Below are 22,702 nucleotides of genomic sequence, written 5' to 3' on the forward strand. Positions count from 1 at the left end.
GATCTCGAATTTTCGGATATGGCGCGCGATCATGACACACAGACACAAACTTCCGACTCGATTACCATCTTGATTCCTTCATGAAAATGTATAAGCAGAGAGAGAGAGAGAGAGAGAGAGAGAGAGAGATTCGCGGCGGAGATAAAAGGGAGCTCACATTATTTTCCATCCCTTTTTCTCTTTAGAACTTGCGCACAGCTCGCTTTTGACATTCAAGTTTCGAAAATACGAGACGAGCGACGCGGATGCATTTTTAAATCAGTACAGAGAGCCCCGACGCGTATCGTCGATGCATTTCCCATGAGGCGCCGAACTAGTGAACCGATCTCGCCGAAGAGGAGGGTTGCAAACTCGCGCAATCGGTGAAAAAGACGAAATGGAGCAGACGAATCGCTGCAGCTGCTCCGACAAATTCTTTTGGCCGAGCTGCAGCTCCCGCCGGTTTTTTGTTTCTCGTTTTTTTTTATTTTCCTTTTGGAACTGTCCGTTCGCTGCGCGCACAGCTCGACCGGCTTTTCGACGTTTGTGTATAGAGAGAGAGAGAGAGAGAGAGAGAGAGGGGGGGGGGGCGAAGCAGCTGCAGCCCTGCGCCGAGACGCATAATGTTTCGTTAGCGGTGCGTGCTGCAAGCTGTGCTGCAGAGCCCCGAGATGCTTGGCCTGATAGAATATTGAACACTTGGCGCCGGACTGTGGAGATGCGGTCGCGTCGTATCTTTTATACCGATCCCGCGTTACTGTAAACTGTAGGATTGATACGACGGAATTCGAGAGAAGCTTATATACTTCTCTCGTGAGTTCATTTTGGTCCTCAAACTATATTATACCCTTGCATCCAATCCGAATCATCGCTTACACAAACGCAACGTCACATCCTGGCATCCGCGTGATTTACAATTTTCCAAGCAACAACACCGCAGCCGCAGCCCCGTATCCGCTCTACATCGGATACACAGCCCCGACGAACGCATTTTAATCGCTGGACGCCGCATATTGCCTTTCAAATCGATGCACCGTCCTCTCACTCTCTCGCTCTTAACGCCTGCACTCGTTAAAGCCCCCGCGTTAAATTCAATTTCTCGCGGTGTGTACACACGCGGACGTACATACGGAATGCAGTACAAGGGGAGCGATGGTTCGCGCGACTTTTCCTCGAGCGCGAGAGAGGGGCTATTTGGATTTTCTTGCCGCTGTTGCGGAGCGGAAAGCAAGGAGGGAGGAAGGGAGAGATTCTATTGAATTTTTATTGGATTCCGGTAAAGTGGGACACGTATTCCGCTCTTTTTCTCACGTCGTCCCGGCCCGGCCCGCTTCTTTTTTATCCAAATCGAACGGCCGCGCACAGCAGCAGCGGTGGCGATTCTATCAGCTGCTGCACCGCTGCAATTGACGGAACTGCAATAACGGACACCGCAATTACGCTCACTCGTGAGTTTTCTTGTTTTGTTTTCTTTCTTTCTTTTTTACTCCCCCCCCCCCCACACACACACACACACACACATACACACACAGCTTTCCCGAGAGGTATTATGTATGCATATAGCCACACCAGAAAGCATGAAAGGACACCGGACGCGTTTTTCTGACATCGGCTCGGCTCTTATCATTTAATTCCCTTATTCGCGTTTTCATAGCTTTTTCGGGGGAGGAGAATCTGCTGATGTTGGCTTTTCTTTGTGGAGCCGGCAGTTTTAATAACCGCCCGACGGCCGCAGAACTTTTCTCTCATTTCTCTATATAGGCGAATATTTTTGCTTCCCACTTTGGATTAGAGAGTTAGGCGGAGGAATTATTGACGATTATCTAGTGAGACATTCACCGGGCCATAATTGACGAACTATTTTCGTCATGCACGACGATGCGGCAAAAACCCCACTGTCGATGTGGGCCTACAGACGAGTTCGAATAATGTATTTAATCGTATCAATCTGTTATCTCGTTCTTGCCGCAGGTAATATACGGTAAGAAAAAACGCTGCGGTTTCGCAAGAGTCTAATGAATTTCTAACCACGTCAGTAGGTCTTGTATAATTCATAGTGTGATCCAAATGGAATCACGAAGCGTAAAATTAGACACTTAACGTTCCTTCTGATCAGCGATTTTTTCGCCAGCTCTCATCGCTCACCTAAATCATGCAAAGTCCTGATTCGTTAAAAAATCGCAAAAAAGGAAGCATGAAATAAAGGGAATACTGCAGGTATACTATAGAGACAGGCCGTGAACGAGTCACGTCGTATAGCGCATAGTCGGGCGCGCGCGTAAAATCGATGACTTCGATTTTAGCGTTAAAATAATTAAAATAGTTTCCCCCCTGCCTATATACATGGGATGTATGTATAGGCATCCTTAGACTGCACTATAACGGAGGGTAATTTGAAACTTTAGAAATTCAAAGAATTCTCATCTAACTTTGGCAATGTTATCTATGCGCCGTGAGAGAGCTGCAGTTTTGCGCGAAAAATACCTCTTCCCCCGGCCGCACGCGAGCGACAAAAAAAAATAATAAAATTTATTTACTTAACCGGCGCTAATAAATCAAGAAGATCGAGAGGCTTGCCTATACGTATACTCTCTCGCGCACGCGGAATTCAATTCCGCAGCGCCCGCTCAATCCGACACATCTCGCGTGTATACGCGTATACATTTATTTACTCGGGCTAACGCGTTCTCGCGTGTATGGGTGTATATAAAAGTGAAACGTAACGCTCAATCTAATTTCAGCCAAAGAAGTGGAAGATAATTACGAGTTCTCGGGAAAATTCCAGCAAAGTTTCCCGGCACTTTATCCCTTCGCCCCCCTCTATCTCTCCTCTTCGCCTTTCTGCGTATTCCAGCGCGTGTCATTTGAGTTTGCAATTTTCAACTATATAGAGAAATTTATGAAGAAGTTGTCGTTCTCAAAGAGTTACGCCGCGAAAAAGAAATGTTCGACGTTCGCCACTTTGCAGCTGATATGCTTTCCCGTTCGCTCGGTTTCTTTATAGGGACTTGCATCCCCTTTTACAAATAAATACATACTTTTTGTAATGGTGTTATTATCCTTATATGATACTTCCATTTATGGCCACGTCAAATACTTATATTTATATTTAATATATTTAAAATAATCAGTCCCAAATCAGTACATATTTTTAACAGGCTCGGGATATTAGACTACTACTACTTGTAGTTGAAATGCTTTCTGTAACGTTTATTTATGCACAGAGGGTAAAACGAATGGCTTTATTGTGTAAGTATTGAAAGGAGAAAGGGAACTGCTTTGTTGTTGCGAAATTTGAAGGTTAACCCAAAATGGCCATTTATATTTCAATTATTGTTAGTTTCTTTATATTATCAGGTACTCGCCATCTAAGATTCGAGGTTAATCCATCAAAGGGCGTCGATTCCAAAAAACTTGTGTCCTCGCGATGTTTGCCATCTTCCTCACGTTTAACGTTTTTGTAAAAGTATAGTTTTATTGTCCAAGTTTAGTCTCTGGAACGATAGTTCACAAATATACTTAATTGATATACACAAAGAACAACTGTATAACTAACGCAATTACTGTAAGTAACGTACTAATACAAAAATGTAAACATCAAACGTGGTAAAAAGGTGCACTGATGGATATCAGAACGGACTGCGTTCAAATATGCAATTTTGACGAAAAAACGTCATGATCTCATGATTTTCCGCCACCTACTGGCACGCTTGGGAAGCGCCAGTTTCCACTGCTGACCGCAGTGGCAGTGCCAGTGAGGAAAAGGGGCCGCCGAGGAGAGATTGAGAGACTACAAAATCGTTCGCTAATAAGTAATAAGAATAATCTTTCACGGCTCCGTTTCTCGTAAATTTTATCATATCGTATTCGGCTTAGGAAAAGCCTCGATCTCAACATGACAACGTTGGAGGACAAATCGATTTGGGAAGATGGAGAGGTAAAGTACACCATATTTAGCTGTTTGAGGTTAGGTATCTTATGGATGACAAGCATTTCTTTCAATATAAACAATGTAACCAACATAAGCCAGTTGGATAGCGTAAAATTAACTAAACCAATTCAATTCGTCTACTTTGTGACAAAACCAATGTAAAATGCACCAATTTGTACATTTTTGTTTAACTTTGAGTTTTTCTTGTAAAAGTCTACAATGTCATTAAGCGTTCAATTTCAAAAACAATGCTCAAGAGATATTTAATTTAACAATGATGATTTTTACAGGAAACGCTTCGCGAAGAAGTTTTGCGTATGTCAACAGATGAAATAGTATCTCGTACCAGATTACTAGACAATGAAATCAAAATAATGAAGAGCGAGGTGATGCGTATCTCCCATGAACTGCAGGCTCAGAATGACAAGATCAAGGAGAATACTGAAAAGATCAAAGTCAACAAAACTCTACCTTACCTAGTATCCAATGTTATCGAGTTACTTGATGTTGACCCGCAAGATATGGGAGAAGAAGATGGAGCTGTTGTTGATCTGGATGCTCAACGTAAAGGAAAATGTGCTGTGATAAAAACGTCAACGAGACAAACGTACTTCCTTCCTGTAATAGGGCTTGTTGATGCAGAATCACTAAAACCAGGTGATCTTGTTGGAGTCAATAAGGACAGTTATTTAGTTCTGGAAACTCTCCCAGCTGAATATGATGCTAGAGTAAAGGCTATGGAAGTTGACGAGCGCCCCACAGAGCAATATTCAGACATCGGTGGTCTGGATAAGCAAATTCAAGAGCTTATAGAAGCTGTAGTTCTTCCAATGACCCACAAAGAAAAGTTTGAAAATCTTGGTATCCAGCCACCAAAAGGTGTTCTATTGTATGGACCTCCTGGAACTGGTAAAACACTGCTAGCAAGAGCGTGTGCAGCCCAGACTAAATCTACATTCTTGAAATTGGCTGGACCACAACTGGTGCAGATGTTCATTGGTGATGGTGCCAAACTTGTAAGAGATGCATTCAGTCTTGCAAAAGAGAAAGCTCCAGCAATCATTTTCATTGATGAGCTTGATGCTATTGGTACCAAGAGATTTGATTCTGAAAAAGCTGGAGATCGTGAAGTGCAAAGAACCATGTTGGAGCTCCTCAATCAACTCGATGGTTTCAGTTCTACAGCCGACATTAAAGTAATTGCTGCTACAAACCGAGTTGATATTTTGGATCCTGCTCTGCTCAGATCTGGTAGATTAGACAGGAAAATCGAATTTCCTCATCCAAATGAAGAAGCAAGAGCAAGAATCATGCAAATTCACTCAAGGAAAATGAACATGTCCCCGGATGTCAACTTTGAAGAACTTGCCAGGAGTACAGATGATTTCAATGGAGCTCAGTGCAAGGCTGTCTGTGTTGAGGCGGTGAGTTTTAATTATTTCTTGAAATATTTTATTTGTTATTGATAGTAGAATTCTTGACATTATATTTTATATATTTATCACTTGAATGTATGAAAAAGTAAAAATTCACACATTTCATTATTCTAATTAGAAATTTTTATTTTCCAGGGTATGATTGCTTTAAGGCGTAATGCTACAGCTGTGACGCATGAAGATTTAATGGAAGCCATTAATGAAGTGCAAGCCAAGAAGAAGGCAAACCTTAATTATTATGCCTAATCTAATATGTTGATAATTGTATTTATTAAAAATAAGAAATTTTTTAACTCGCTATTATGTAAAAAAAAAGGAGTAAAATAAAAGTATTTGTGGAGAAAACAGTGATTCGTGAACAAAATATCTTTAATTGCTGAATAGGGCTACAATCTTTTGGTCATCAATTGAAACCAGAGTTCCAAAGTGAAAAATCTTAAAGGTAAAATAAAATATTACATTACTTAATCTGAATGTTTACAATAGTGAAAAATAGATAAAGAACGTAGTTATTTATTCATAAAGTCTCGGAAAATGTTTTCTATCGCCTTCTGCCACTCCTCTTTTTTAATCTGAAAAAAAAAATTAAGAAGCATTAGACAAAACTCAACAAATAATTTAATAATTGCATAGTAGTAAAAAATATCATACTTCTTTGGTCCCTTAACGAAACACCAGTCAACTCCTACTGCTTGGCCAAGAATTTCTGATCCGTTTAACGCATCCTTAGCAGCTTGTGCTTCTTTAAAGGTTTCATATTCTACAAGTGCATAGCCTTTCAAAAAGCCTGTCCTTCTGTCCAAATTGAGATGCAAATTTTTGATCTGGCCAAATTCGGAAAACTTGTCGTGAATATCATCTTCCTGAGCTTCTTCATGGACGGATGTGATGAATAAAATCCAGCCTTCTACAGCTATTAAACATTACAATTTGAGTTATTAGAAATGAACTCTCCCATCAAAGTAATAACTGCACTCTTAAACATCAATATTATACTTACATCTTTGTGGGCCAGGTTCATTATCATCTTCAACTACATGCATGGACTCATAATGACCAACATCGTCTCTTGTGGAAACAAGCTCTGCTCCATGTCCACGTCCTTTCCTCTTCTTCGCCTTCTCCTTTAGTCTTGCGATTCCCTCTGAAAGCAATAGTGGTAACAATTAATTTTTATTCTTCGTTCAGCAATTATTTCGAGTACGTGTAGACGAAATATAGAATAGTTTATAGGTTATTTCAAGAATTTCACAAAATAAACAGCCAACAAGTACTCACGGTCTCCTTCTTCATCGACCTCGAACTCTTCCGCATTGTCAATATCCAGAACATCAGCCATTGCAACAATTAACACTTATCTCTTATACGGAATTCGATTAAATAGATCTATTTATTTTCTTGATTCCCAAACTCCGCATCAGCAACAACGGGAATCCGGCGAGTGCGTTATTTGCAAAATGACGGACGCGATGCTTCGGCACAGATGTCGCAACGACTGTTCAAGATGGCGCGTGGCGCGAGATTTCGAACGTCAACAATAGTCCAGTAAAATTAGCTTTGAAATCGAAATGCGATAGAAATGGCTGCATTTTGGTTATTAGGTAAATCGAGGTTGAAAAAGACGATTCTGAAATTTGCAGCTTCCTAGGTCAACGGGTTCTATGCGAAAACAGTGTGCAAAAATTAATTTTGCTTATATCTCGAAAACGGCTTAACGTACAGTAAAATGACCTGCACCAGTCGAAAGAGCGTTCAATTTTGCATTGGAATCGATTTTTTAATCGTTTTCGATGAGTGCAAAGTTCCGAGATAATAAATAAAAGAGAAATTACCTAAATGTAGAAGGAGGGGGAGGCGTCTGGTACAGGGCTTGGTACGCGTCGCGCCTCCTCCTCCTTCTACATTTAACTAATTTCGTTTTATAGTACGTTAAACCGTTTTCGAGATATAAGCAAAATTAATTTTTGCACACTGTTTTCGCATAGAACCCGTTGACCTAGGAAGCTGCAAATTTCAGAATCGTCTTTTTCAACCTCGATTTACCTAATAACCAAAATGCAGCCATTTCTATCGCATTTCGATTTCAAAGCTAATTTTACTGGACTACAACTTCGACATCTATAGCGCGAAATCGAGGTAGACGTTCATTTATTGGCGTCTGATTTTTTTCGAGTACGACACAGGAAATAACCAATCCATCAAAATTTTTCGTGCAAAATTCAACATGTTTAGGCTATCACACACATACTTCTGGAAGAAATTCTTCTGAAATTCAATTTTAAAATGTTTCGGCATAACGCTAGACAAAGTGAGTTCAGATCAAATTGATTTAAGTGTTCTCGTTGAAATATCATTTTAATTAACCTCGACGACATTCAGAATGGCAACAGACCCTTTGAGCAAAGGAAAGCAAAGTAATCAAAATTCTGGTAAAAAAGACGAAGATGGAGAGAGCGAGAGTAGACTCACTGTTCTGGAGAATCATGGATACACGCTTGGCAAAACCATCGGCGTCGGAACTTTTGCCACTGTCAAAGTGAGTATACATTTACATTTTGAACGTGATAACGTTTATACAGCGAAGAGGCGCACTTTCCCACAAATATCGGGGTCAATCTTAAAGTAGACAGGAGAGGAACGCTTTTATTTTCGCCATAATGCAATTTTGCCATTAGAGCCGTCCCTTGACATTTATTGTAATAGCTTTCGATTTTCAGATCGCCAAGTCTGAGAGACACGGCTATCAAGTAGCTGTGAAAATCGTGTCAAAATTTCAAGCACCGAGTGCTAATCTGAATAAGTTTCTGCCGAGCGAAATTGAGGTCGTGAAAGGACTGCGACATCCCCATCTAATTCGGTTTTTACAGGCGATAGAAACCTCTCACAGGTTCTCGACACAATGCCTTGCATAATTTTCGAAAATCCATTGGAAAACTACAGTACGTTCTTCCCATCGATTTCAGAATTTACATTATCATGGAATTCGCAGAAAATGGTAGCTTATTCGACATACTTCGACGCGACAAATTTATCGACGAAATTCGCAGTCGCCGTTGGTATCGACAGTTGCTCGACGCTCTTAATTACTGTCACGAAAGAGGAGTCGTGCACAGGTATGCTTAGCGAATTGTGATCGTCACATTCAATGAGAAAAAACAACTGCATAATAAATGAACTCCTTAGAGACGTAAAGTGCGAGAACTTGCTGATGGATAGGCACTACAATCTCAAACTGTCGGATTTCGGATTCGCCCGAGGGCACATGAAGTCGGCGAATGGAGTAGCGCCGCTTTGCGAAACAATGTGCGGCAGCTTCGCATACTCTTCACCGGAGATTCTTCGCGGCATACCGTACCAGCCTCAGCTCTCGGACATCTGGTCTTCTGGTGTCGTGCTTTATACGATGGTCTTCGGTAGGATGCCCTTCGACGAGGACAACTGGTCGCGACTCCTCAAGGTATTCGAGGAGTCTGTGAAATTGATTACATCCTTGATTGTGATCATGCATATCAAACATAATCAATAATTTTACGACGCATTTTTTTCAACGATGACTTAAGTTTGCTATTGATTAGACGGACTCAATTTGATCAAGTATCGGAGAGCTTTCGTAAAGTTTCTCGTTAAATTCTCGATCGCATGAGAAACTTTTTTGACCTACATACCTTAGAAAGCATAGCATTCGAATTGAAACGACCTCTTTTGCGCTATTAAATATTTGTATCATCAACAATTCAGGCACCGAGTCGCTCGGACAGTTTTCGCATTTACTACACTGATCGTCATTAAATGACAAACATACGATCCGAGAAAGCCTCTAACAAAACAGTCAATAATAAACGCATTCTCACATCAACGAATTCCGCGATAAATTCGTAACATTGAAATTCCAGCAAGTACAGAGCAAAATCGTCTTTCCGGAATCGCCAAAGGTGTCGCAGGAATGTCGCAATCTCATTCTGCGGATTCTCGTACCCCAGAGGTCGCGTCCAAGGATTTGCGAAATTCAGAACGACGTTTGGCTCGCCATCCCGACCGCCACAGCTCAGACTTCTACCGATGATGTCTTTCTTGTAATTTATATCATTGCGTGCGCGCGCATAAATTATTCTCAGCTTCGCAGAGTGTTCGCTGAAACTCTATATACATAAAAATAACAAACAACGAGTTTCGAAGGATCATGCGCAAGCGTGTATTTTTTTTTTTTTTTTTTTTTGCTATTTTAATGACATTTCATTTTTGCAGGGAGAATCATCGAACAGCGCAAAATCGCAGCAAAAATCAGTATCGAAAAAATCATCACAAAAATCAAGAAAAAGCAACAGCAGTGACGAAAATGAACAAAAAAATAGCAAATAAAAATAACAGTGAATTTGAAAATTTTGATCACAAAGCAGCGTGATTAACAAAAAAAAAAATAGCAAACTTTATATGAAATTAAATTTTGTAACTAATAAATAAGCACTTATTTTTTGAAAAAAAGTCTTTTTTATTTATAAACAAAACACGGAATCTACCTGGCACTTTAGAGTTTACACAACGCTTTGCAAGATACAAAAATTGGTCTTGAGCGTTAAGCTGTATTACTACAGTTTATCATTATATACATTACACCTACACGTGGTATACTTAAAATTGCAGGAATAGTTGTCCAAGGTCATTTGTATTGTACAATTCTAATATATACTCTAAAAGAAAAATACCGTCATATCTAGTCATATTCATGTGTGCATAGTTTAGCACTACTTGACTAATTGAGCACATGAACTAGCAAACTGATATCTAATCAAACGCCAGCTCACGTACCATGTGCACATAAAATATTTTATAGAACAGTGTGGCTAAAATCCGCTGTTAAGTCACGCCTATCTGTGACTAAATCAGTCCTTTTTTAAACCGTGTTTATCACACTCGCTGCGCTCGGGTGCTAACTGCGCCGTGTAAAAAAGAACCATTTAAGTCACACGTATCGTAATGTACTATTGTTTAAGTACTGCATAGGAAGCTGTATAGTGATTTTATGACTAACGATGTTCTTAAGAATACGCAACTATAAAAAAATCGTAATACATAAATAATTTGCACAGAAATTGAGGTCTCGTGAAACTCAGATGAATTAACAGCTGTATATTTACACCGTGTGCGGATTGGTTTTTTCGGTACCCGTAAGATTTTTGCTTTTATATGACTAAATGCAATGGTTATCAGCAAAACTATCAAAGTCCCGCATAGTTTGGAATATTTTCTTGCCTAAATCTTCTATATAGTAGCTTGAAGAGTTCACGATCGATACCTCGCGAACATAAGTAGTAGTAAAGTGCCAAACACAAACAAACCGGATGCTGTCATCTTATTGATGTCCTCCTCTTCCTCTAGAAATAAAGCTGTTATTTTGTAAACTGAAATAAACATTGATTTACTACTTTTTCAGATACATACCAGAAGCAGCATCAGTTTCCCAATCGAGACTTCGTTCAATGCCCTTCTTCCACTCTGAATATAACATATCTCGTTCTGAAAAATGATATCAAATTGTTGCAATTAGTTGCAAAAATTAGATGAGTCGAAAAGAAAAAATCACTAGTTGATTATGCAATACATACCATTTTCTGTAATTGACGGAGTAAAAGTATCACTTGGGACATTGGTACCAACAGTTATATCCCACTTTTTTATACCTTCTGCGCAGCCAGCTGCAATTGCTACTCCAAGTGCTGTTATTTCACACATTACTGGTCGAACTATGTAAATGGAAAAAAGAAAAATGTCGTTTTTAATGCTTATAGATTAGATAACTAATCTTAACATATCTTAAGTATTGCCAAAGTTTTTTTTTTCTCAAGGATAAAAAGTTCAAACTGCATATTAATTACGAAGTTTAATTTGATTGAAACATTGGCAATAGTAAGACAGTGTATAGATGCAGTCTGGATTCTTGCCAGCTGTTTCATCTCTATATTTTGCTGCTTTAAGCATACAAGTTTGAGTTTTGAATTTGATCTTACCTACTGGAACACCACAGATATCCGCTTGCATTTGCATAAGTAGATTATTACTAGTCATAGCTCCATCAACTAATAATTTTGTCAAGGTCATTCCTGTATCTTCTCTCATAGCTTCCAAAATATCTCTAGTTTGGAAACAGACAGATTGAAGTGCAGCTTTCACTATGTGTCGATAATTGATGTCCTCCGTAATACCGCAAATCACACTAAAATTGTATTTAAAGGATAAATTAATATTGATGCTGGTAAAATAACTTTCCTGAGTTAGGATTCGCTGAAGAAGTCGACATATTTGTCAAAATATTTGTGAAAAACGTCTTTTTTTACCTTAATCTTATATCGTGTTTTAATAAAGGATAATATTACAAAATGAATGTGTATAATCACCTTCTGGCATCTTTTCGCCAATAAGGCGCATACAGTCCAGAAAACGCAGGAACAAAAATAATTCGATTATCACATGTGAGTTTCTCAGCAATAGCTTCTGTTTCAGATACGTCGTCAATAACTTGTAGATTGTCTTTTAACCATTTAACAATAGCACCAGCCATAGCAATCGAACCTTCTAAGGCATAGACTGGATCAGCCTTTGGACCAAATTGATATCCAACTGTTGTCAACAAACCATGGGCTGAATCAACAATCTATAAACAAAAATTGACTGATTAAAACTTTAGCACCTTCAAATCGTTCTAATCATAATTAATAAAATAATTTGCCTTCGTTCCTGTATTGTATAAAAGGAAACATCCAGTTCCATAAGTACTTTTGGCTTGGCCATGTTGGAAGCACATTTGACCAACAAGAGCAGCTTGTTGATCTCCTAAACACTGAAATTTGATGAAATATAAATCTCATATATCAAAATTTAAGTAGCTGTAGCAATTAAAAACGATTGGCAAATTATATATTAACTCACACCAGATATTGGAACCCCCTGTAAAACACCATCAACGATATTGCCGTAAATCTCTGAAGAGCTACGGATTTGTGGCAGAATATCTTCTGGGATTTGGAAGAAAGATAAAAGATATGGATCCCATTTTAAATTTACAATGTTCATTAACATAGTTCTGGAAGCATTAGTTACATCTGTACAATGAACCCCACCATTTGAGCCACCTGTTAAATTCTGCAAGAAATTTGCTCAATTGAATTCAGTTTTAGTTCTACACAGTTTGTCATCAATGTTTCAAATAAAAATATTACCCATATGAGCCATGAATCAACAGTCCCAAACATACATCTATTTTCTTTGATAGCTTCTTGGACCTCGCTTACGTTGTCCATAAGCCACTTCATTTTCAGAGCACTAAAATAGGGGCTTATTGGTAAACCACAGAGTGATTTGAGATAATTTTTATTCTGATTACGGACTTTCTTAAGAAGTTCATCTATGATAGAGGTAGTTCGCATATCCATCCACACTGTAGAAAGAGTAATTATTTAAGAAAAATACATATGACTAATAAATACACATTTTTATTTGAGCCTATCCTACCAATAGCATTGTATAATGGTTTTCCAGTCTTGGTATCCCAGACTATCGTCGTTTCTCTTTGATTTGTAATTCCAATAGCAACAATGTCAGCTGGATTAATTGTTAGTTGTTTTAAATTTTCTACAGTCTGATTCAAACATTCGTGAACTGCTTCGAGTATTTCCATCGGGTCTTGTTCCACCCATCCTTCTTGTGGATAAGAGACTTTGAGCTCTTTTTGATGATACGTTAAGACCTCGGCAGTATTGGCTGCAAAGACCTGAAAAATCGATTTTGACATTCCATCACTATGTAAATTATGTAACGAAATCCTTATCTTTGCTATCTTATGTAATTTGTTAATACACAAACTCTACAAGAGGATCCTTAAAATCAACTTGGATTTAACGATCAAGTAATGTTATCGGTATTCTCGATGATTAGGTACCAAAAATCTGACGCTGCTCGTGCCCTCGTCGATAGCTCCGATGAGCGGGCCATATCTGTTTGCACTGCTCGTCGTCTTTGCATTTTCAGTCATTTGCGCCGAAATGTTGAATGACTACTTTTGCTTATGCAGGGCGGTCTCCTCGTACGCGATCTCGGCTGAACACTAAACGAAACGACACATAGCAGGCAAAAACATCTAGTCACTCGTGAACTTTGCTCCCACTTATGTGACTCTTCGGGCACCAATACAACTATGTTATCAATGCGGGTATTTTTTGATATCTCCTTCCGAGAAACTCGCTATATACATGTGCCCGAGGCCGAGACTAGCCTCACCTGAGATCGACCGCAGAGTGTGGGTGTGGGGTTGTCTCGACTGTTGGTAAGGAAAAGAAAACTGGAACCTTCTATTATCGACTTCAAGTTTCGTTGAAAACTACTTTACCAGCATTGTACTAAATATAAAAGCGCAGAACAACTGGATTATTCAAGTGTTTGTATTTATTTTGCAATCCAATTGTTAATTTTTTTATCTTACATTGGGATTAGTTTTGCGAATAATTATTTTATTGGCAGACCAATCTAGAGACATATAAGCGAGTTTCATATACATCAAAACGAAATATTTATGCGTATGTTATTGAATTTCTCGCAGAAAAAAGTCACATTTTCGTGACGCTGATGACTACATACAATACGCCACACGTCGCATTCCAGAGCAACAAAGACGGCAGTGCTACACGTCTACGCTTCCGAGAAAGACAACACAGTAGTGTATGAGAGAAAATCAAACGGCCACCAAGCAGCGGCAGCACTGACGAATCGAACGAGAACCAGCATGAGTGGGATCAGGGAGAGGGATACTTATACTAGTCACACGTAGCGTGGCTTCGGTGCAGCTGTAGCAACATAGCAAAGGACAGAAAACAAGGAGAGGAAGAGGAGAACGATAAAAGCCCTGCTGTGGCCGAAGTGAATGGCGTCGCCGCCTTGCCAATCGCCCGGTCATCGAGACGAAAATTCCAAGTCAGTGCTGGCAACTTTCCTTCTCATTATCTTTTCTATTGCATTTGTTATTTCGCGGGGGTCGCGAACGCGTATGCGAGACTCGTATCCTGGACACCGCGATTATCGGGTCAGCTCGAAGCCGAACATGGGTATTGTGGCGTATATCGTGACCTACTCAACGGCCTCGTTGTCGTCGAGCATACTTTTGCGCCATCGCGGACTTGCTGCATCTGCTCTGCTCTTTCGCGCGCCTAATCAAATTGCGCGTCTGGCGTGTTGACGCCGGTGACGATGCGAGGCTGGCTCGTACAATTTCGGAGCGAGGCTCCGCTTCCTGGAGAATCGTGTCCTCGGAAGACGAGGACCTCGCCTTACGTAATATTGCCTTGCATTTCTCTTCGCGTAGTCAGTTGCAGGCATCGGACATAACCTAAAATTGAACGCGGCGTTCGAAAAATATTCGAGGATAGCGCGGGGATTGTTGTTATGTTTTAGGGTGGCACTTGTTGAATTGCAACTGACATTGACTTCTTATTATTTTTGAAGCGAAACGAGATAAACAACAGTTATGATTGCTCACAAATTGAATTTTTATTAAAAATTTTTAATTGCGCGTTTTTTAAAAATTTGCTTGAGTTGTATGAAAACACCAAATGTTTTAAGCTGTTTTACACAATAGCTACATATAAGCTCAATTAACTTATTCATATTTTTTTCTTAATTCATATAGGAGCATAAAAGATGACAGCGGACGGCGAGAAAGACATGTCTCATTGTTTACTTTGCAATAGCAAAGTGGGAGTATCAACAAGGAACAGTATTGGCATTTTTGGAGAAAATGCCACAACAAACCTAGATAAACCTATCATTAATATTCTCTGTTCTGCACTCAAAACCACTATTAACAAAGAAAATGCACATTCGACTATTGTTTGTAAAAAATGTTATAAGCTCATTAATGAGGTAGCCTTTTCTGAACATTTCTATTTCTTACCTAAGACAACTTGATGATTTACGTATAATTTATATATTTTTCAAAAGGCTGACGAATTGGAAAGTAAACTAGCAGAAGTCAGACAAGAAATTTGTAATTTGTATGAAAAAACTTCTGCTAACTTTGATGAAGCAAATTCAAATGGAGAAGACTATACTGACCACGATTATTTAGATAATGTAGAGAGTGTAGAAACAGTACCAATACTCAAGTCAGTCAGCAAGGAATCAAAAAGAAAAACTAAGAAAGTTACTATTGCAGATGTGCCAACTAAGATAGAAGTGTGTACATTTTAATTGACTATTTTTTAAATTTCTAATGAAATTACTTATGAACGTTTTTTAATTATAGCCTACAGAAATTAATTCAGAAAAAAGTATACAAATAGATGACACGATTATAGAGAAACTTGAAATACCTAAAGAAGGTGAACATGAAGATTCTATTAATAATGATGATATCCATAGTAATATGGACACAAACTCATTTGATGATGAATCACAAATTGAAGAAGTAATAATAGAAAAACTGGATTCTCCTAAGAAGCAAAAACCGAAAAAAGATGAACTACCTGAAGAAGTAAATTTTTATTCTCAACAATTTTTCTATACTTTACATACATGTTCAATCTGTAACAATTCTGATAATTTTTAGCTTACCACCAGGGTCGAGGATAATTATTTATGTAACTTGTGTGAAGGTGATGGCAATAATGAAAGTAAAGATGCTAAAGCAATAATTGCTCATATGAAAGAACAACACGATCTTCGATTGTACATTTGTGATATTTGTGGTGATCAATTTAGAAAAAGAACAGATCTGTCACATCATTTGGATGATCACGTAGCAAAGGAAGAAGGTGATTTCCAGTGTGAAGTATGCAATAGGATATTTAATAATTTGCGACTCTTTCGTATTCACAAACGAATTCATTATCCTCAAGCAAAGTCTTGGTCATGTGAAACTTGTGGCAAGCGATATAGTTCTAAGAATTTACTTGAAGAGCATACGAATACACATACTGGAAATCGACCTTATATATGCGAAGTATGTGGTAAAGATTTTGCTTCAAAATACACTCATAGAGCTCATGTTAAAACGCATGAAGTTAGACCAAGGCCCTTTGAGTGTACACAATGTAGCAAAACTTTCCTTAGCCAGCAAAATTTGACACAACATGTGAAAACCCATAACGGCGTGAAAGAACATGTTTGTCATCAATGTGGTAAGTTTTTATTTTATAAATAAAATAATGGTAGTAAGGAATATCGATAAAGAACATGATACATTATATTGATATTAAATTTATTAGGAAAAGCATTTGGTTCAGCTCACAATCTTGAAGTTCATAACATTGTTCACACTGGATACAAACCATATATTTGTCGTGTTTGTGGTAAAGCTTTCGCGAGAAAGGCTGAAATACGGGACCATGAAAGAACACATACAGGAGAGAAGCCTTATCAATGTGAATTTTGTGGAGCTACATTTAGGTAAAATTTCAAATTATCTATGTACAGTAATATTTGTTTATTGTCTTGATTATATACTAACAGTTAATAAATTTCCACAGTCAAAGATCAAATCTACAATCGCACAAGCGCGCGACGCACTACAACGACAAGAGATACAAATGCGATGAGTGTGGCAAAGGTTTCAAAAGAAGAAGATTGTTGGATTATCATATTAAAGCAGCTCATACTGGAGAGCGTCCTTATAAATGTGAAACATGTACAGCAACGTTTGTTTATCCAGAACATTTCAAAAAACACATGCGCATTCACACAGGAGAAAAGCCTTATTTATGCGAGGTACTTGAATCTGATTCCACTTACCTAGAGATCCAGTTAAGATTATATTCTTAAACTAGTACTCCTATTATACTTTTGTCTATAGGTCTGTGGTAAAGCTTTTAACAGCAGAGATAATCGAAATGCCCATCGATTTATTCACAGTGATAAAAAGCCTTATGAATGTTTGGTTTGTGGAATGGGATTCATGCGAAAGCCTTTACTTTACACACATATGCAAACACAGGTATGATTATCTATAAATGTGAAAAAATGTTATATTTCAAATTATATTGACAAGTCACAATTTAAATCAACTTCTTGCCTACTTCTAGGGTCATTTGAATGATACGATTGTTGTTAATCAACCAAGACTGACTACTGAGGATGATGTAATTATTCAAGATAATAGAGTCCACTTAGTCATGGATGACGGTTCTACCCAGGTATGAAACGATTTATCTAATTCTTTCACGTATATAAAACATTCTTTCAATTAATTTACTATTATATTTTCAGTTAAGTGATAATGCACAATTGATAGTTGCTGAACTCAAAGATCACGTAATAATTCAAGGTGGCGATCAGCAAAATGTTCTAAGTCTTGCAAACAGTAATATGAGCACCGAAGAAATAGATCAATTTGTTGTCGATGGGCAGGTTCGTGAAAACATTCTTCATTGTTCCTAGACTATTACGTAAAAGACAGAAATTAACGAATATGTTGTGGTATACTTTTTCAGGTGGCGTTTGAAGATGCATCTCAAATACAGTGCAAAGCAGAAGTAGCAGACAATATGGAAGAGGTCTATGGTTACCAAGACGCAGAAGGTAACACAATAGTTCTGCCACCAGGTGCCGATATAAAAGACATAGTTGGCGAAGACGAAAGCAAGACAATGCGATTGGTACAGATTCGCTTACCTAGCGGCACCGATGGTAAAAATTGGCTTAGCTTAGTACAAGAAGCGGAAGAAGAAGAAGAAGAACAAGAATCTTGATTGTAACATACAAATTTCGTGCTTTATTTTTCTGTGGTATTGCTTGTATAAATGTTACTTCATCATGGGAAACATCTGTGTACAACGTATATTTTTTGAACCATAATTATAATAAGATATTTGGGGGGGGAGGGTCGCTTTTAAAAGATAGGAAGCACAGAGAGTGCTTCGATTTTAATTTTATAAGAAACATTAAGTATGTACTAAAAACTTTGAGATCGTCAAATACATAATTGAATTTTCCAGAAACCTTCTGCTCTCGCACTCAGTGGACTTTTGATTTCCGCCCTCGGCGATTAAGTCATCTCTGCCAGGCGCTCCTTTTGTCTTTCCGAAGTTTTACGTCTTTCACCAATTATTTTTCGTCCCTTTATCATCGCTCGTTCGAGAGATCTTCGCGCAAAAGAAGAAAATCGAGAAAACGACGACGTATACGCCCGCTGAAGACAGAGGGAGAAGGAAGGAGAGAGAGTCGTCGAAACGATTAAAAGGCGAGCCCGGCATTCACGGGGCGCTTGCCTCGAATAAAGCCTCGCGCCTCGCCACATGGAAATTCCCTCGCGCGAATATTACTCACGCTCAATTAAACTTTTAGAGCCCGACGAACGCTTTCTCGCTTAACAATTAATCGTCGAATGGAGAGATAGGCTTTTCTCACTCGCGCGAGCTCTCTCTCTCTCTCTCTCTCTCTCTCTTTCCTTCGATTTCCCGTCATTTATCAGGCTCGCGCTGGCGCATTGTTCCGGAAATCCTCGACGCGCTCTTTCAAAATGACTGGCTCGCGCGCACGCCCTCGGCGTCTATATCGCCAGGCAGTCACCCTCTCCTGTCGACGGCGGTGACGCCGGCGCCAGCGAGAATTTCCCGGCGCGAGCCGTACGAGAAAGAAGAAATAATTAAGCCGCACGAAGAGAGCTCTCACTGATGGACTCGAGTGAGAGGAAGAGAGTCGGAAACAAAGGAATTTTCAAAGGGATTAAGCCTCTCGACGATGAGCGCAAGTGTACTTCGACGCAGCTGGCTTGCTGCAATGGACTTCTGATAGTTCTTTTTGTGCGAGATAATAGGCGTTTATTATCGGAAGACAATCAGTGAATAATATTTAAGCGCCCGTTTTGCGTTTGCGCTTGTGAAATCTATGAATAACGAAAATCCACTTGGTATGAAATAAAACATTTCGAATCGAGATTTTCAACATACATTTAAATAAAGGATTAATCTAAAAGCAAGCGTTTCTGTAATCGTATAATTATACGCAGGAGTATCAAATGTTCATATCATTAATTGCACATAATATTTTACGCGCTTTATGAATGCTATCTTGTGGCAGTTTGTGCAAGTTTATTCGCATTTGATGATTTAGAGAGATTTGTTTAATGAGTGGCAACGCGGCAATCCGAGAATTATTACCAACAGAATATATGATTATATGTGCTATAATTAATATTAAATCTATTTGATCAGTTAATCCTTTTCTCTATGCATTGCTATAGACTTTGTCAATGAACATGAATTATTCCGATTAAACTGTATAGAATTCAACGTACAACCGATTACAAAACAATATTCAAAACGTTATATACCGAGAAAAAGTTTTTTTATCAAATCTAGGTCACGATAAACAACCAAAGGTGATATTCAAGCCGCACCGGTCGAGATCGCGAAACTCGCCCGCGGATACAGTTAATGTCTCGGGTTATGCAAATCTAAGTTTAATGTGCCGGAGCGCACCGGAGTTCTATACACGTATACAGCTCCGAAAGCCGCGGCTGTAGAGATTTTGACTAGACTACATCCGATACGGAATTACGACTGTCTTGACCGCATCTCAGACCTATCACTGCGTCGAAGTAAGACGCTGCGATGCGGCAACTCGTCAGTTCTCTCACGACGATTAATTAATCGAGCATCTAATTGAATGGCTATGTATTCCAGTGGATCTCGATTTACCGGCGAAGTACTCGGAAACGATGTTACCGGATCTATCACTCGCTTCCCGGTGTGTTTCGCTGATGCATCGAGATTTTCGAGAGGGCTATAGATTTCAACTGCTTTATAAATTATTATGTACCGAGCTGCGCGATGCTTCTGCGCTGAACTAAATGATACTGTGTCTTTTAAAGAATGACAATATTGTATTTTCATAAGTGCACAAATTTTTTCCCATACATAATTTTAAAAAGATACGCAACGAAAAAGAGCTCACTAATCGAAAAACAGGATAGAAGAGAAATCGTTAATTAAAAGTGATCCGCAGCAAAAAGCCAAAGCTCAGTAGTGTGCAGCATTCTGATTATACGACGTAATACCTATGCGTACATACTCTTTCATTACACCCGTCGATGGATCGACGGTCCGACACGCGGCCGCATCAGAGGATTGCAAAATGCACGCGGACGAGAAAACGTCGACTCCATACACGCGCGCTAATTAAACGTGAAATTAAAGTTTCGACGTACCATGCGCCCAGTTTATATACAATATCATATGGTGACTCGATGAAATTCGCTGCCGGGCTGCTGCATTTTTATGAGGAAAAGTGGTTTTCCTTCGCCTAGATAGTGCGAAAGCTTGTTGCCCTGTTCCATAGTCGAGGGTCAAACTAATGATCCGCCGTACGGGAGCACGTCATCAACCCCCTCTTATGTCGCAAGCGGTGTACGACGATATTGTTGAGAGGGCGTTGAAAAAAGAGTCAGATACTGCAGGGCTATAGGGAGGCTGAGGAGGTGGTGCTTGGAATATTTTCGCCGGGAAGTTTCGGAGTGTGTTCTTGCGTGCTGCTAAAGTGGAAAGCTAAAATCGATATGATATAGCTTGATTACGTATACGGAGATTTTTCATTAATTTGCTGACAATATTCGCGTGCAGTAATGAGATGGCTAGGATGATCAGTAATTATTAAAGGTTGGTAATGCATTGATAATGCAATGTTATGCGCAGGGGTATCGATCAATTTTCGGAGTTTATGAAACGAGTGTGTAATAAGTTATTTAAATTTGCACGACGACGAGTAAATAGAGCAGATGTAGCTTACATAGATCTATTTCGAAAATCAAGACAGCTCGGAGACATTGGATAATGCATCGTGCCTTAAAAATGTTCGATAGATCTGCATCTGAATTTTAAAATTTAAAATCAAAGTCACTTGCCAAACGCGCGCAAGCTCTACGCCGGCTCACATTATAAAAGCTGGACGAGTTCCCTCTCGAAATAAATTTCATCCTCGTGATAATTATACCACACGAAGTCCTTCTCTTTCTCTCTCCCGAGAAAGACGCGGCTCTCTATGGAACATGACAGTTCAGCCAAGCCAACGGTATAACTCACGTGTCTTGAGCAGGCGCTCGGACGTTCCGCCGCGGTATCAAGTGCTTCCCCCTCCCCCCTTGTGTCAATGTATACGTAGGCATACAAAGGCGATCCGATCGTCGAGCGCCTATGTGTAGGCGTGTGGAGACTTTCGTTTAATTGGCCTCTATTAATTGTCTCCGCACGTAAGGCTCGTGCGCGGGATCGATTCGCACATACAGGCACATATATAGCTGCTTTCTCATTTTTAAATTGACTTTTGCTGTAGCAGAGCCGAGAGGCGACGAGAGAAAGAGCCGGGATCGACGAGGGGCAATTTGACCACTTTATCCCCGGGATTGAATCGTAGATTCCAATCGCAGGACAGGCTTGTCATCCGCAGACGACTCATTTGTTCTCGCTAATATAATGTCCTTTTAAAACCGACCGCCGCGCATATGGTGGATAAATCTCGGATTTTTTTTTCCTCGTCCATTATGTCGTCGTGATACGAGGCCTCGATGAATTTTATACTCATTTCCGCCAATTCAGAGCTTTCTGGACGTACACGTGGTTACCTACTCGATGGATATTTCTTTGTTAGCGACACGTGTGGGTTTTAAAAGCCAGGGCTTCCTTTTGTTTGTTCTTCAAGTGCAAAGCTGCTAACTACAGGGTACATAGTATACGGCCCTTTTCTAATGTTGAAAAACGTATTCAACGCGTAATTCATGGATTTGAAAACCCACTACTTTATTTTTTGAACAATTCATATGGGAGAATTTCCAGCTCTTAATACGGTCATTTAATGTTGTAGAACAAACACGTTGAAAAAATAACGAAAAATTACGGTGTATTGGACGTCAGAGATTCGCTAAATATTTATTCACCGCAGGAAGCATGTTTTTATTTCGGAAATTAATAATTGCACTGCAATACGTGGGCAACAAATTGGGCCAATATTTATACTACAGTCGACTGCAGTTTATGAAACAAATTGCAATTCAAATCATAAACTAAAATTTTCATATCTACAGTAAAAAGTTATGGCCAATATTGACTATAAAGGTAACCGCACTTGTATCATAAACAAAAACGTAAAATCTACGGTCGCAGCGCATTTAAAAGCGAATAGCACACAACGCGCGTGAAACCGCACGAGAGGAAAGCAAAAATCGATTCCAAAAGAAAAAAGTGAGACGCGTCAAGCCGCAGCGCGAGGTCCGATTTTTTGCGTGCGGCGCACACACAAAAGCACCACGGAAGAGAAAAGCGTTTAGCCAAGGGGTTCGAGCTTTTTTTGTGATCCCCAAGCCTCCGTAGAAGAAGAAAACGCG

At 39.4% G+C, this 22,702-nt stretch overlaps 5 protein-coding genes across 9 annotated transcripts; 3 read left to right on the forward strand and 2 right to left on the reverse strand.

The window, feature by feature from the left end:
• The first annotated feature begins 3,706 nt into the window (after positions 1–3,706).
• On the forward strand, positions 3,707–5,697 carry LOC100115023 (26S proteasome regulatory subunit 6A-B). Its single transcript, XM_001604836.6, has 3 exons — positions 3,707–3,916; positions 4,201–5,334; positions 5,482–5,697. The coding sequence occupies exons 1-3, from the start codon at positions 3,875–3,877 to the stop codon at positions 5,590–5,592; spliced, it is 1,287 nt and encodes a 428-aa protein (XP_001604886.1). The 5' UTR covers positions 3,707–3,874; the 3' UTR covers positions 5,593–5,697.
• On the reverse strand, positions 5,698–6,897 carry LOC100115053 (RNA-binding protein 8A). The gene is made up of 4 exons (XM_001604813.6): positions 6,625–6,897; positions 6,347–6,490; positions 5,998–6,259; positions 5,698–5,918 (listed from the first exon to the last, which is right to left on the reverse strand). Exons 1-4 carry the CDS (start codon positions 6,683–6,685, stop codon positions 5,888–5,890), a joined length of 498 nt encoding a protein of 165 aa, XP_001604863.1. The 5' UTR covers positions 6,686–6,897; the 3' UTR covers positions 5,698–5,887.
• Positions 6,898–7,205: 308 nt separating this feature from the next.
• Positions 7,206–9,829, forward strand: LOC100119379 (testis-specific serine/threonine-protein kinase 4-like). Its single transcript, XM_001603116.6, has 7 exons — positions 7,206–7,654; positions 7,726–7,882; positions 8,064–8,233; positions 8,310–8,459; positions 8,530–8,803; positions 9,240–9,419; positions 9,592–9,829. The coding sequence occupies exons 2-7, from the start codon at positions 7,727–7,729 to the stop codon at positions 9,703–9,705; spliced, it is 1,044 nt and encodes a 347-aa protein (XP_001603166.1). The 5' UTR covers positions 7,206–7,654; position 7,726; the 3' UTR covers positions 9,706–9,829.
• LOC100119344 (glycerol kinase-like) lies at positions 9,592–13,614 on the reverse strand. Of its 3 annotated transcripts, none has more exons than XM_001603084.6 (10): positions 13,280–13,614; positions 12,853–13,111; positions 12,561–12,778; positions 12,271–12,483; positions 12,071–12,181; positions 11,739–11,995; positions 11,352–11,557; positions 10,950–11,087; positions 10,786–10,860; positions 9,592–10,718 (listed from the first exon to the last, which is right to left on the reverse strand). In XM_001603084.6, the coding sequence occupies exons 1-10, from the start codon at positions 13,370–13,372 to the stop codon at positions 10,627–10,629; spliced, it is 1,662 nt and encodes a 553-aa protein (XP_001603134.1). In that variant the 5' UTR covers positions 13,373–13,614; the 3' UTR covers positions 9,592–10,626. The 3 variants fall into 3 exon arrangements, with proteins under 3 accessions (XP_001603134.1, XP_032452536.1, XP_031779656.1); XM_032596645.1 differs by having other exon boundaries at positions 9,822–10,718; positions 13,198–13,340; XM_031923796.2 differs by lacking the exon at positions 13,280–13,614 and adding an exon at positions 13,204–13,220 and having other exon boundaries at positions 9,822–10,718.
• A 121-nt stretch (positions 13,615–13,735) lies between these two features.
• On the forward strand, positions 13,736–18,323 carry LOC100119315 (zinc finger protein 502). 3 transcript variants are annotated; one of them, XM_001603054.6, is made up of 12 exons: positions 13,736–13,774; positions 13,937–14,307; positions 15,020–15,252; positions 15,331–15,564; positions 15,635–15,862; positions 15,938–16,508; positions 16,596–16,776; positions 16,857–17,094; positions 17,180–17,320; positions 17,409–17,519; positions 17,593–17,733; positions 17,817–18,323. In XM_001603054.6, the coding sequence occupies exons 3-12, from the start codon at positions 15,031–15,033 to the stop codon at positions 18,072–18,074; spliced, it is 2,325 nt and encodes a 774-aa protein (XP_001603104.1). In that variant the 5' UTR covers positions 13,736–13,774; positions 13,937–14,307; positions 15,020–15,030; the 3' UTR covers positions 18,075–18,323. The 3 variants fall into 3 exon arrangements, with proteins under 3 accessions (XP_001603104.1, XP_016838347.1, XP_032452535.1); XM_016982858.3 differs by lacking the exons at positions 13,736–13,774; positions 13,937–14,307 and adding an exon at positions 14,349–14,664; XM_032596644.1 differs by lacking the exons at positions 13,736–13,774; positions 13,937–14,307 and adding an exon at positions 14,356–14,438.
• Positions 18,324–22,702: the final 4,379 nt, after the last annotated feature.

This window comes from Nasonia vitripennis, chromosome 2 (assembly GCF_009193385.2).
Source record: "Nasonia vitripennis strain AsymCx chromosome 2, Nvit_psr_1.1, whole genome shotgun sequence".
NCBI classification, from domain to species: domain Eukaryota; kingdom Metazoa; phylum Arthropoda; class Insecta; order Hymenoptera; family Pteromalidae; genus Nasonia; species Nasonia vitripennis.

What these genes read in the sequence shown, in the direction of transcription:
- LOC100115053 (XM_001604813.6), bottom strand. Translation starts at nt 6,685, where the DNA reads ATGGCTGATGTTCTGGATATTGACAATGCGGAAGAGTTCGAGGTCGAT. An exon ending in GGTCGATGAAGAAGGAGACC is followed by an intron (nt 6,491 to 6,624) that starts GTGAGTACTTGT and finishes TATTGCTTTCAG; the next exon opens with AGGGAATCGCAAGACTAAAG. An exon ending in TTCGTTAAGGGACCAAAGAA is followed by an intron (nt 5,919 to 5,997) that starts GTATGATATTTT and finishes TTTTTTTTTCAG; the next exon opens with ATTAAAAAAGAGGAGTGGCA.
- LOC100119379 (XM_001603116.6), top strand. Translation starts at nt 7,727, where the DNA reads ATGGCAACAGACCCTTTGAGCAAAGGAAAGCAAAGTAATCAAAATTCT. An exon ending in ACTGGTCGCGACTCCTCAAG is followed by an intron (nt 8,804 to 9,239) that starts GTATTCGAGGAG and finishes TTGAAATTCCAG; the next exon opens with CAAGTACAGAGCAAAATCGT. An exon ending in CTACCGATGATGTCTTTCTT is followed by an intron (nt 9,420 to 9,591) that starts GTAATTTATATC and finishes TCATTTTTGCAG; the next exon opens with GGAGAATCATCGAACAGCGC.
- LOC100115023 (XM_001604836.6), top strand. Translation starts at nt 3,875, where the DNA reads ATGACAACGTTGGAGGACAAATCGATTTGGGAAGATGGAGAG. An exon ending in CGATTTGGGAAGATGGAGAG is followed by an intron (nt 3,917 to 4,200) that starts GTAAAGTACACC and finishes TGATTTTTACAG; the next exon opens with GAAACGCTTCGCGAAGAAGT. An exon ending in AGGCTGTCTGTGTTGAGGCG is followed by an intron (nt 5,335 to 5,481) that starts GTGAGTTTTAAT and finishes TTTATTTTCCAG; the next exon opens with GGTATGATTGCTTTAAGGCG.
- LOC100119315 (XM_001603054.6), top strand. Translation starts at nt 15,031, where the DNA reads ATGACAGCGGACGGCGAGAAAGACATGTCTCATTGTTTACTTTGCAAT. An exon ending in GTTATAAGCTCATTAATGAG is followed by an intron (nt 15,253 to 15,330) that starts GTAGCCTTTTCT and finishes ATTTTTCAAAAG; the next exon opens with GCTGACGAATTGGAAAGTAA. An exon ending in ACATGTTTGTCATCAATGTG is followed by an intron (nt 16,509 to 16,595) that starts GTAAGTTTTTAT and finishes TAAATTTATTAG; the next exon opens with GAAAAGCATTTGGTTCAGCT.
- LOC100119344 (XM_001603084.6), bottom strand. Translation starts at nt 13,372, where the DNA reads ATGACTGAAAATGCAAAGACGACGAGCAGTGCAAACAGATATGGCCCG. An exon ending in TATCTGTGGTGTTCCAGTAG is followed by an intron (nt 11,088 to 11,351) that starts GTAAGATCAAAT and finishes CCATTTACATAG; the next exon opens with TTCGACCAGTAATGTGTGAA. An exon ending in GGAAACTGATGCTGCTTCTG is followed by an intron (nt 10,719 to 10,785) that starts GTATGTATCTGA and finishes CTTTATTTCTAG; the next exon opens with AGGAAGAGGAGGACATCAAT.